General features: G+C 35.0%; 1 protein-coding gene across 2 annotated transcripts in view; it reads left to right on the top strand.

The window, feature by feature from the left end:
• Nucleotides 1–14,092, top strand: part of LOC138138772 (protein gooseberry-neuro-like) — a 74,158-nt gene that overhangs the window by 42,313 nt on the left and 17,753 nt on the right. Inside the window, exons 1-2 of one of the 2 annotated variants that reach the window (XM_069058820.1) lie at nucleotides 3,051–3,337; nucleotides 5,967–6,280. In XM_069058820.1, coding sequence (XP_068914921.1) covers nucleotides 3,298–3,337; nucleotides 5,967–6,280 — 354 coding nt within the window. In that variant the 5' untranslated portion in view covers nucleotides 3,051–3,297. Of the gene's footprint in view, nucleotides 1–3,050; nucleotides 3,338–5,966; nucleotides 6,281–14,092 lie in introns of those variants that run through there. The other variant, XM_069058821.1, reaches the window with a different exon arrangement.

Consider the following 14,092-nt stretch of genomic DNA (forward strand, 5'->3'; position numbering starts at 1 on the left):
GCGACTCGTGGTACACCACAATGGAACCGCTTAAATATTGGGTAATAATTTCGGTATTTCGCTTTTTTGTAGGATAAGTTAATTATTAATTAAGAAATGCTTCAAATGACCTTACATTTGACTCGATCGAGCCGCCTGTAGACATTGCAATTCCTAGGATTTGAAGTGTTTCAAGTAAGGTTACAAAAAAAAAAGCCACTTCAACCGTTTCTATAGAGATATACAAAGGCGCAATTTTCGACCGCTTGAAGATAAAATCAGTTTAATTTTTGTTACGATTCTCTGAAATCTGAAACCGTAACAATTCGTTGAGGATTGTAGATATTAAATTTAAATTTTCCAAATATCATTTACAAGCCAGATTAGTATTTTATGTAATGCTATAAATAAAAGGAATCCATTCTAAATTAAAACAAAATTCTGAATTGTTTAATACGCTTAAAATGTTTTCGTGTAAATCATAATGTCTTATGTGTCTTATTACAAATGTTATAGATCTATGTCATAAGGAAACCACAGATTAAAATAGTTATATAATATAATTAATTTTATTGTCAAAAGTAAAGGGTAATTTTTTATTTCTTTTTAAGGACATTAAGCATATCGTTTTTTAAGAAACGATACGTATTTATTTGTCAAAACAAAAAGTTAAGACTAAACTAAAATAAAGACTAAACTTCTTTTATTCAATATTTTATCATTTCTACCTACCAAACAAATATTTTTACAATTGAACAATACTTTATTGGCTTTTGCCTTTAATGTTAATTTACTTTAAAACTTCGGTAGTAATTTGCTTTCACTTCATTTGTACTTATTTGTATTTAATTGTAACATTCTATACCTCTTAAATTTGAATTTGATATGGGCGCTCAAAAGGTGCAGCTTTGATCTCATTTATTTTAAATATAAAAAAAGATTTTGACTATTTATCTTTTACTAGCCAGTGGCATAATAATTCTGAACGACTGTGATCAGGTTTGCAAGTATTTTCTTCATTACTTCCAGCATTTCCAAATAGTAATTTTATATCCGTTTTACCTAAAATAACGTACGGCAACATGGCTTTGATTTTTCTCTCTCACTTGCATGGATAAAACAAAAATGAAATATTTGCAGACTATTGGGATACCTACATAGAGTGTTTTTAAATGTTGCCACATTTAGTGTAACAAATGGGTCCATATCTTCTACAAAAACGAAGATTGATTTTTTAAACATTTTTACCTGATATTTTAATGACTACTTAACAACATTTTGCTAAGTTGTTCCGCGAATTTTGGGACACCCAGTATAAAGAGCGATCAAAATAATTTGTAATCTAGTTATCCATGAATCCGAAATCGTATGTCGTTACTTGAACTTTACGTTCCAATAAACACAGCTGGAAACGCAGATTAGATCTCGACATATCAATCGCAAAAGACATACGGATTCAAATCCATGGACGACTCGATTACAAATTAGTTTGATCGCTCGATACTTGTATAGGTAAATACTCACGGTTATCCGCGTGATAAAGTAATTAATGTAACTAATTTATACCTACCTATAATAAAAATCTACTGATTTCATATGTTTTTTAAGAGGATCATTATGTCATCTCTGATACTCCAAGAGTATAATAAAACCCCTTGCTGGGATGAAGATGACTAGTATGGCTTTTATAAACCACCACCTACAGCTTCAGTAAGGTAATGATTATTATTACATATTTATTATTAGACGCAATTTTCTACCAGTCTTTAATATGCATTTCTTTAACGCTGTTATAGAGAAGAGTTAGTAAAATATGTGATTTATTGTTTTTTGGATGTGTAGGAACAGAAAATAGTTATTAAGATTACAAATGCGGTAGGCTACATTTTACAGCGCGAGATTTTTGGATTGAAACACGAACGCGAAGCGGGAGTGTTTTAACAAAAACCGAGCGATGTAAAATGTCTACCGCATTATTTTTCAGGAAACTAAAAAATGGTAAAATTGTCTTCAATGTTAAGGAGAGATGTGGCGAAAGGAAAATATCTGCAATCAATTTTTTTTATGTTGTAAGATTAATGTTAATGAAAAAAAATTGATGTTTTCATGAATTTTCGAGAAACTTTAACCTGACATTTTTATTTTTTACTCCCTTTCGAGAGAATTTCATACTTTCGACCTTAAAACAAGCGAGGAAATGTCTACTTCTTAGTGAGGTAATTAAAAAAAAAGTTTTGCAAGAATGAAGTAGTCAAATAAAATATGAGGCATAGTAAAAAGATCAAGATTAAATTGTATCCAAATTATATGTAGATATAACTAAACAACTATCAATTAAGATATATGAAAGGATAATATGGAATTAATTACTTCAAAAAATACAAATCGTCATATTTATGTTGACAACAATAATCGTCTACTTTACTTACCGTTTATTTACGTAACGATTCTACAATACACTCAAAATATAATGTAAAAAATATACTGAATTTTCTGTCGTAATTGAATAATTCATAAATCTCGTGAGAGCCCATAATTCTTTTGGTAGTGCAAAAACACCACTGAATCGACCCACCACCATCCAACGAAATGTGGTAAAATATCCAGGTGGTCCTAAAATCGGCGGACAAAAGATCCGGTCGGCATCTTACCGTAAAAAATTCGACATGCTTCTTTGAGGACTTTTCTACCGTTTGGTGGCAACACACCAAATTCGAACATCACTTTTATTTTTATGTGTACCATTATGTGAACGTACATAACGAACACATAAAGGAGGTACGGCGATGGGATCTGGGTGCGGCCCGTAGTAGCCATTTTAAAAGCAATTTCCCCGTGCGTGTTTTCCTGCAGACATCAGGCAAATGTGCCGACGTAAAAATAATTTAATACTTTCCTCGCCAATATATCGCCGTTGTAAGGCAGTACTCGCAGCAAGTACCTCCCATTCAAGCCTCACAATGCCGCTTTGTGGACCCTCCCATATATAAAATCGGTTTGCTCGGCACGGCAATAGGTTTCATGCTTATTTTTGTCGAAAAACACCCTCGATGGTAGGCTCCGATGCCATCAAACCTTCCTTCCCGTGATTACAATAGAAACATATGAAGCTTTTTGACCAATAGTGCACCAACTCATTTTACTACCAGATGGTAAATGATTTTTTTTCTCGCCCCGTACACAATGTGAATGATTGTTGGTCGTAATTCAGTTCGTACAGTGTTGTTTTAGTGGATGGGAGTTTGGTGGACTAGGGCGGAAAAATGTGCAAAATGAAAGTTTCCTGAACATGTAGACTAATATCGAACGGGGACAATTATGGATATGAGACCCATCTTTGGCGGATACCCGTTTCAAGGTGAGTCCGTCAGCGGCGGATTTCAATAAACCGCCCCGGATTCGTCGGAAATAGATTTGATTGTAAAAATAACATAATTAATAAAGGTAGAGGCGGCCGAGGCAGTTCATCTATCACTCTGACCGCTGCCTCGGGCAAAATCAGCAATCTCAACAAATTATAGTAGTCGGGATTCGATATGGCCTTCCAAATTACTCAAGCCCACCCCTGCAAATGTGATTAAATTATCATTAAGGTTCTTCGTGAAGAGGTGCCTCGGACGGGCTACCGTTTTGACCGATTATTCCCAGGTATATAACCCATTTAATCAGGCACGGTGAAGAAACTCTTCGCCTCTTGGTAATGAGCGACCATTATGGTCTTTTGTGCCCTTGAGATTCTGTTTTCTTCTTTATTACACGTCCACATAAAAATGCGCAAGATAAAAACCCGACGCTATTGTCGATCACGTTCAAAATGTCAATGTCAACTGCCGTCGCAGGGTTTCTGTCAGCGCTTAATGAATGCACTCTCAAGACTTTTCTTTCTTCCTGATTTATCTACGAGTGATGATTAATTGGTCAAGTTGCGTGAAAATAGGCTGTGCTTTTATTTCTAATCATATTTCTTCGGGCAGATTTGAGTCATAGATTGATAGTGCAATTAGATAATTTCCGACAAAACTACCTTGTGAGTCAAATCATACATAAATTTGCATTAATGTTTTATTTTGTATTCCTCGATTTTGCATACCCATGCCAAGTAAATAACATATTTTACACTTTAATTTAATTTAAAAAAAATTATAGCTAGGATCTTTTAATAGAATAATAATTAATAAACTTAAAAATTCTTCACAAACATAATGCAAAATTTGATTTTGTGAATCGGATTTTAAATTTATGGTTATGTTAGCCTCTTTTATAAATAGGTACATACTTACAAAATGCCCAAGTGCCTTGTTTTTTTTCTACCACGCAAGGATTGGAAACAATTAGACAAAAAATAACATACCTCAATAACTGCAGTATTTTTATTTAATTAACATTGGTCAGTGTCAACATTTAACAATGCCTTTATGATGTATATTTTTTCTTAAGTGTTTTTATACTACTTTTTTCACCTGTCTGCAAATTCATTTTTAGATTCCGACAATGATCTACCGTCATATTTACGATTCGGTGGCCTTGCTATCTTTTTTCTATTCCATTGATATCTTAATGAAATCATTCACCTTACCCTTCACCACCAACACCAAGATTTTGGGGAAAGTAGCCTAGGTGCGAAAATAAAAATTAATTTTCAAACTGTCATTAAACATCTAATGACAGTGTCAAATGCTGTCGCTGCTCCTCTTTTGGAGGCATTCTGAATCGGACCTAGCAAACCTAAGAGTAGATCAATTTCATGATATTTTGAAAATAATATTCTAAAATTAATATCACTCCATTTATTCGAAAACATTTAATTTTAGCCCCGTAAGAAGTATCCACATGTATCTCGCTCACAATGTAGTGTTATTTGAACTGAGCAACATTTACTTGATAAAGCCCCTTTCTTTTAACTTTAAATTTCCCAAATAACACAATATAACTGAAAATATAACTTTTATTGTTATTTCTAGTGTTCTAACACCTAACCTGCTATTTGTACAACCTCAACAATAAAGAAAACATTTCAGGTATTACAGACAGTAATTTTAGTTTTAGACCGTCTTAATAAGAGTTTGATAAGTTAGTCCCTTTGATCATGATGTAACCAAAATTAGACTAAACACCCCTTCCCACTTCTGCTCCAGTTACTTCAAACATAACTGGGACAAAGTTCCTGTATGTTTGATTTAGTTCTATCAATCACACGTCATTCGACTTCATTACACAGAGAAATATCTCTTGCTACGGAACCACAAAAAGACCCCTGAAACTCGAGCCTAATAGAACATTTCCCAGGAGACGTTTCTTGTTTAGAGCCTCGGGATAAATTGGATAATCAATAAATTATTTGCGGTCCCTGTTTTTATTAATCTTCGGAAAATTCGAAACCTGCTAGTTAAAACAGCCCTTTTCACCGCGGCTATTTTTGAAATAAAAATACGGCACAGCATTCTTCGCTACTAAAGTAACAAATAAATTTCCAAATTTGTTCATAAACAAGTACGAATATTTTTAAGTAAATCACTAAATACAGTACCAAGTTATAAGCTGCAAGTAATAACCTGTATTCCGATTCGGAAATAGTTATTTCCATATGAGTAGCGTAGTCAGATTACTTCGGCTTGTTTTTCAGCACTCGGCTACCGCCTCGTGCTTCAAATATCAGCCTCATACCTAAAAAGTGACAGCGCACGAATATTGAATAACGTTTTTCGTGTTCGTTTGGGCAAAGTCTTAAAAAACATTAATTAATTGTCAATTTTGTGGTCATCTTTGACAGATGTCAAGTTAGGTATGTATATAAACTGAAAAGTTTATATATTTAGTTATATACCAGTTTTCACGTTATGTACGAGCTCGGGAAACGAACACGAAAAAATATCTTGCAATCGGTTACAAACATAATTATAAAGTTTTAGACAGAAGTTTCCGCGATCTGGGCACCTTTTGTCTCTTATTTGATGGCGCATATCACAACGTGTCCTCTGTTCCGCCAGGTCAAGGACGTGTCAACCAATTAGGCGGTGTCTTCATCAACGGACGTCCTTTGCCCAACCACATCCGACTGAAAATCGTCGAAATGGCAGCTGCTGGTATCAGACCCTGCGTCATATCGAGACAATTGAGGGTGTCTCACGGTTGCGTTTCGAAAATTTTGAACCGCTACCAAGAAACCGGCAGCATCAGACCCGGAGTGATTGGTGGTTCGAAACCGCGAGTCGCTACACCGGAAGTCGAACTCCGCATAGAACAAATGAAAAAGGAGAACCCGACGATATTTTCCTGGGAAATTCGAGAGAGACTCATCAAGGTAAGAAAAGCGAGCGTTCTAGTTCATTCATTCTTATCTATCTAGTACAAAACAATGAGAATTTTATTTGTCTTTATTAATTAAATGTGCAAGATGGATGACAATAATAAGAATACCTACGACACAGTTCTAAGGTATTTAATTTTGCGTTGTTTACGACGTAACTTCGACCTAAACAACGGTACAAACGACAATTTGGAGGAATTTTCTTCGATAAAGCAGGACGAAGGTCTCATAAATTTGCAGTGACAGGAGCAAAAAAGTGGTCGTTGGCATATATGGAGAAATATAACTATTGCGGCAAGAGGAGTAAATGAAGTGAAAGAAATGATGAAATGAAACAGCGTAAAATAAATTTGTACGGGAATATTTCACTCAATTTAAAGATAGCGGCAAAAAATAGAGGGGAAAATACCCAAGAATGGAAAAGAAAAGAAAATGAAAGTAAAGATAAATTTTAATCATGTGTGTATTTATTCCAAAGGTAAATAATAATAACAGTAAGAAGAATCACGAGTATTATCTATAAGATTATTATTAAAATTGATTGGGTTTAGACAAAAGAGGTTTCTCGTAACATAAATATGTTGGAGGAAAGAATTTTGAATTTATGGAAAATGGTTTATAAATAAAAAGAAATCGTAATTATTACCCTAATACGAGTACGTATGTATTACGAAACAGAAAGCCAAACCATTTATTGGATTAAAATTTAAATTTATTATTAGTCGAACATTAAAACACCAACTTAATCCGATCTAAAGATGTTTGTTGCGGTTCGTTACCACTGTCATATGTACAATAGACTCTATCAGTTTAATTTACCGTTAAAATTAACCATACATTTTTTCACTTTTATGACTGTATTAAGTAATAGTTGTAAATTAGAACTGCATTGTCACTAGATACGTTAATGGTAAAATTAAAGTGATTTTATTGTCTCTTAATGAAACAATGCCATAGAATTTAAACTCATTGTCGTGGCTAGGCAACGTATTCCTTGAAAACGATTCACAAAATTATTTATCTAAACGTAAAATGTTAATTTTAAAGCAACTTAATCCAATTTAAGACTTTCAAGAGCCACATGTGTAGTTCAAAATTAATTAAAATGTTAGCAAAATACAACTTCATTATCATAAAGTTAAAAGTATTTTTAATTTTTGTCTAGAACTGGGAGGTTTAAAAAATAAATAAATTACGCCTTAAAAGTTTAGGATGAATGCTTGAATGTTTGAATTTTAACTAGAACGAGTTAATCGACAAAAGTCATTTGACGTTTAATCTTTTAATAAAAAATTGTTAAGCATTTTCCTCTAAACCAATATAATTTATCCAACGACCTGACTAATAATAAATAATTCAAATGTTTCGCAAGAAGTCATGCTTAGCTAAAACCAAACACATATTGCTTAAATCTAATTACAAGACCAAATGGTATTTGAATTTTTTACGAACAAGGGTTACAAATTGACTTAAAATTTGGAATAAATTGGCCATGAAAATGTATACCCGCCTATGGGTAAGAACGAAAATTTTCTGTTGTGATAGAAATGAAGCCTTGCCAAAAAAGTTACATTGTTATAGAAAAAATTAAATAACCAAAATTAAAATGCTCATGATGAAAAAAAAATAGAGACTAGTTAATCATACAAAACGACTCGTTTGGTGAAAATTGGGGGGCACAAAGTCTTGGAAAACTTTTACAAATTTTGGAAATTATTATAGAGAAAAAGTTTATAAATTGGGAAGTTCTTCCACTGGTTAAAATTAACACACGTATTTCAGATACACCCTGTATATATCGAAATTAAGAGAATGGGAGAATTTTTAAAATATTTTTTTTTAAACTCTACAAATCCTTCCAAGACGAAATATGATCAAGCATGTTTTCTGACATTCAGAAAGTCCGTCCCGTAGTCTGTTCTTTTAACTTCCCACATTCACGTCCCGATCGGACGTTATTGGACCGTTTCGTAAAAACCCGAATCCGTACAAAGGTGTAATTCCCCTGAGAGCTACCAAATTATCTCCGTATTCACGCTCCATTACCGTCCGCTCACCATACATAATATATCTGTATCTGCACGGGGAAGTCGTCGAGATCTCCGCCTCTGGTGAGGCGCAAAAAACGCGAAGAAAAGGAGGCGTAGCTGTTCGTTTATCGGGCCCGGAGCGGTGCAGATACACGCGGTCCTCCAAGTGAACCGGTGGGTCCGCGAGATGGTATCGCCAGATGTCCCGGCGGTAATTTGAGGGCGGTGCACCGGCACGCTCGCTACGTCAGGACCACCATTATCATTGTGATGTGTCCTCTGGCACGCTGCCGGCCCTTTGATCCGATGCCGACGCATCTACTCCGACATTATCCGGACACTCCGTGGTAGCACACGAGATTAATCCGAACGACACGATACGTGATGTACTGTTATCGCGGAGATGATGATAACGTCGACTTCCGTGCCGTCGATCGCGATGACAGATAATACGAAATCGATACGATCGACCACACCGATATGACAGTTGACAGGACATGGAAAGTCGTCGCCGACGGCTCAGATAAACGTCGATCGTAGATAATCCGCTCTTTTCGCGTGTGCTCGTCGAAGTCTTATTATGGTGATGTGGCCTGGGGGACTTTGCGAAACAACATGGTGGCTCGACTCTCGGTCTAGGGGAGATTATCCTTGCAAAAATATTCACACTAGGCGCCCCACCTGGTGCGCGGTTCTTGCACAATATGCACTGTACCCGATATGGACGGGACGGTTGCCAAGATTTTTTCGCGATTGGTACAGACAAGATTTCTTATCGAATTATTTGTGAACGTAAAAAAAATCGAAAAATTCTAAACTAAGATAATAGATATCTAATAGTTTTATGTGCGGCCGAACGCTGTGAGGCAGACAAACCAGCCAAAGCACATAAAACCATTTTTGCTCCGAATAACATATAGGTACTATTTTTTTCTTCAAACCTTCATAACAAAGTATTTAAGACATGTTAAGAAACCACGTAGGAATTTCAAATGATTTAGCTAGTTTACTTCACAGTCGCTCATCAGCGGAGATAATAACTTCACGGACGCCCTCAGCGGAGATAATAACTTCACGGACGCTCCTCAGCGGAGATAATAACTTCACGGACGCTGGTCAGCTCGTTAGATGCCATGACAATGAAGTGACACATTATCAATGCAGCAGTGCAATGTCATATTTTACGAACGTTTGAAGAAAAACCATTTTTCCAATCAGAACCATCATCACGTGCGAGAAAATTAAAATTCGACACTTGAATATTTATTAAAAAAATAATATAAAATTCGTTATGGTCTCTGTCAAAATATCAACATTATTGTTTAAAATGTCTGGCTATTTATGCGCGTATCGCTTGTTGAAGTACGTATTACAAAACGATCCTTAATTATCTACCATTCCAAACGTAATTTTTCCATTAAAGTCTGAGACGTAAACATAATTATATTGTTTCCTGTATTAGTTTTATCAGATTTTACGTTTAATTAGTGACGCAAATGAAAATATTTCTATCTCGTTTCGGACAAACTCACCGTTAATCCACCCGCATTTTACTTTTAATTCACAAAATTCTTTCCCCTTCATGAACGGTGACCCGTAAGAAATTATACTGAATTTAAATGTTCGCGTTTGCACCAACAATGTAATTTAATAAGTGGTAAATTTCGACTAGATTTAACCGAATCGAGCGAATTTTAATATTAGAGACGAGTTTCATTTAACGACGACTGAAATAAAGAACGATACTTTTCGACCCATTTGCCGACAATAATTATTATGGAAATAACGATCATTACGGTGAACGAACGCCACTGCGGCCTCATCCCGGAATTTATGCTGGGAAATACCACATACCATCGCATGGCGTCTTGTAACAGTCTCAGCTCACGATGTATGGAAACAATTGCGTCGTCTTCGGACGACATGTCGCAATTTATTCCTACACCAGTCGAGACACATTGTTGTATTATTGAAAATAAATTGAATGTGGGAATGTCGAAGAGCGGGGAAATAAATAACGCAACTTTCGAAGACAGTTTTCCTGGTGAATAATTTGTACGACTACTGCAAAATTACACTTCAGAATATAGGCGATAAAGGCAACTTGATAACTGGAGGTTGTTTTAATTAAAAAGGGTGAATTTCCTTCTACTTAAGTTCCCTAAAATCTTTATTGACTGAGCAAGGGCGACGGTGCGCCAAACCAATTAATTCCTCGAGGATCAACACAGATGAGGGTGATAAAATTGTGAGAACTGTTTTATTAATTAACAAAATTCCTTAGGGTAGGATTGAGTTTATGTACCAGCGCTCAGAATTCGATACAGTATGGATCAAGCAAAACAGGAAAAGTAAAGTAAAGTTGAAGCGAACAATGTCAACGCGAAGACAGTCTATTGCAAAACACCGATTTTGATTTCATGGCATGGAATATTTAAATAAAATGGAAAACTTCGTTCCCAGAAAAAAAAATTGCTAAAAGTTGACGCAAGACAATAGTATATTACACTATAAGTGATGAAAGTGCCTGATTTTTCAACGAGCAATACATGATATACTCTCGAGCGCCAGCAAGTGAGGATAGTATTGCGAGTTGAAAAATCGAACTTTGATCACGAATTGTGTATACTATATTTTCCTCACTAGTGAGTTTACTTTCTCCATTTTCCTCACTAGTGATGGAAACGCCTATTTTCCTCACTAAATTGAGTGATGAAATTATTATTTTCATAATCGATGTTGGAAAAAATTTTAAACTTAAGTTTTATTCAATGAAAATATGCTGCTTAAATCTAATCTCTCGATATACCTATTAATTTCCTACGTAAACATTACAAAATGTATTGCTTATAATACGTAGGTGCGCCGAAAATTTCTGCAAACTAACATATCAATTCCGTCTACAGAATTAAATAGACTATGAAACAAATACTTATTGTTTCGTACGTTGACATTTATATTTGACTGCAATAACTGCCACCGTTAATTTTCTATAAATTTTAAAAATAGATGTAGCATGATAAAAATGCATTTAACGAAAGAAAATTTTAGTGCTCTGATTTATTATGATGTTAAAATTTCTCTCACACAGAAACAATAAACAATGCATCTAAAGCCTCCGTTCTGCTTTAATACTAAAAAACTATTTACAACTACTGGTGCGATGGTTCTGGAGAGTTTCATGTATATTTAAAATGTTCTTATTTCGTTATAATTATCCGTTGGAAATAAAATGTGAGTTGGAAAAGGTTTACTACATAAAATGTAAATTTAAAAAATATTTATTGATGGACATTATCTCAATAAAAATTATACCTTAAACGTTTATGAAAGCACTAAACTTATGAATTAAAATTTTAGTTCACATTGGAGCGACTACTACTCGTATTACAACATATAGCACTTTGACGTCAGGAAATTTTTTGTCGCCGGGTGCCTTATGAATTATGATTTAAGAAATAATCAAAAGCAGTCATGCAACAAATGAAAAATTCTGTGAAAATTTGTTTCCGCAGATTAAAAAGCAAAATGCAATATCGTTCAAGATAGAGAGAGAGGGAAATTGAGAGAAATTGGAATTTTTGTTTTAATAACTGTTTAAAGGGCCCAAAAATATCAAACACGTTTGATAGACTTTGATAGAACATATTGTAATAGCAAATTTTAATAGTCAATAATTAATAATGACAGTTACTATTGTAATGACATCTGATGACATTTGAATTAAATTTTTACGTGCTGCCAACGGAAACGTATTAATCACGGCCATCTCGATTTTTTTTTATTTTCGATCTCACGGTACTTGTATGAACATACATCACGGCAGACAAAAATCGGTCACTCACTGTGATTTTACTAAATTTTGTTTGAGCAAACCATGTGCTGCCATACAAATTTTCATTCGTGTGTGGACAAGACTTGTATCTCATACGAATTTACGCAAACAAGTTTGACAAACATGCCAGAAAGTGTGTATTTCTGACAAACTTGTATCACATACTTGCATGCGCAAGCAAGTCCTGCAAACAAAACGCTAGGTATATAGGGCCCTTTAAAGCATGAATGTATTGTATCTGGTGTTCATTTAAATTTACCCTCAAAGTTGACGTTGAAGAGCCGATTATGAACGCATCAACATAACAAAAACATAAACAACGCAAAAAGTGAGGTTAGATTTAAACAGCTGATCCGTGATCTGGAATCCGTGGTGCGTTCACAATCGACTCTTCAACACTCGATATAATGTATTGGAAAATACAAATTAATACAAAATTAATTTGTTAAGATAGGGGACTCTTTTTCGCTTTACTTTAATTTCAATTTTACTCTATCATACTATAAATGCAATAGTAGTTTATTTAACTAGTTCCAGTATAAATTGGGCTTTTTTTGGCATGATTGGGCCAGTTTACAACGCGAGTGAAACGAGCGTTTTAAAGCCAACGAGTGCCAAAAAAAGCCCAGTTTACACAGGAACGAGTTGAATACAACGTTTTTTTGTTCGACGAGCCCCTTAAAATTTAGCTTGACGTTTCGTTTTGACAAGTCGTGACATTTATCAAAATCCGTTCACACAGGAGAAAATTCTCAAATTCCGACAGTGTCAAACAAAAAATATTTGATAACATTTTTTTTCACAGAAAAGGCTGTTTGACATGACGTTAAATTTATCATAAAATTCTGTAAAAATGACAAAGAGAGACTATGATCTTCATCATTTATTGGTCCTGATCGAGGTTCTATCTCATTTTATAACAAATTTTATACAAAATTTATCGTCGTGTCATACAGCCTTAACAGTCTCTTCAAATCACAATTAAATGTGTTCTCTTTCTCTTAATGGACTCTTTTGCCCACAATGCCTAGAAGGCGCAGAAACACCTTCTATCGAATTTATTGACCTCAGTGAGTGTAGCAAATTACCTGAGATGGCTAAGGGGACATAAAGAAAGTGATCTGAGAAAGAACGAGGAACAGTGAACGCCCAAGGTGATTAATGAACGTGAAAAACGTCAAATTTGGTGTCTACCAATAAAGGATCTGTTGGAGACCTCACAATTGATTAGAGTCAACTAGGTGAGAGTACTTGGATATGCTATCTCTATGCGTACCGTATTTCGACGAATTCGATCATTTGGACTCTCATATTTTCGACTCTCGGTTGACCCAGAGGCAAAATACAAACGGAGCACCGAGAGGCAGCAGTACGTACAAGAATGATACGGTCTTCAGCACCAAACCTAAGTTTTGTCTATGGTCACCTGATGGCCGTATGAGGGTAAGAAGGCCAAGGACTCAGAGATGCACTGCTGAGTTTGTCCAGAGACGTCATTGTTTGAACTCTCAACCTTAGATTTATCTTTGTATTGCAACCCTTTTTACTGCCACATCTTCAGGGCTTGCAGGAAGCTAATTTTTGTACAAGATAACGCGCGTCCTCATATACGAGTAGCTCAAATAACAAGAAGGTTTTTTGAAGCCAATAATGTAAATTTAGTGCCTTAACTTTCTATATCACCAGACTGATTACCAACAGAAAAGAAAATGTGTGTTATTAAATGAATCGTAGACGGCGTTGTTTACAGCACTTTCCGAACAAGGTAGAATTACGACATCGGCTATAGTTAGCTTGGGTTGCAACAGCTCAGACATAAATTACTTATGTATTTGTTTTTAGCTATTCCTCGTAGAGACACTGGGTGTATAAATAAATAATCGCGGAGGCGTTACTCATTATTAAAAATTTCGTGCTATCTGAAGTCATTTTGGCCAAAAT

This window comes from Tenebrio molitor, chromosome 9 (assembly GCF_963966145.1).
Source record: "Tenebrio molitor chromosome 9, icTenMoli1.1, whole genome shotgun sequence".
NCBI classification, from domain to species: Eukaryota; Metazoa; Arthropoda; class Insecta; order Coleoptera; family Tenebrionidae; genus Tenebrio; species Tenebrio molitor.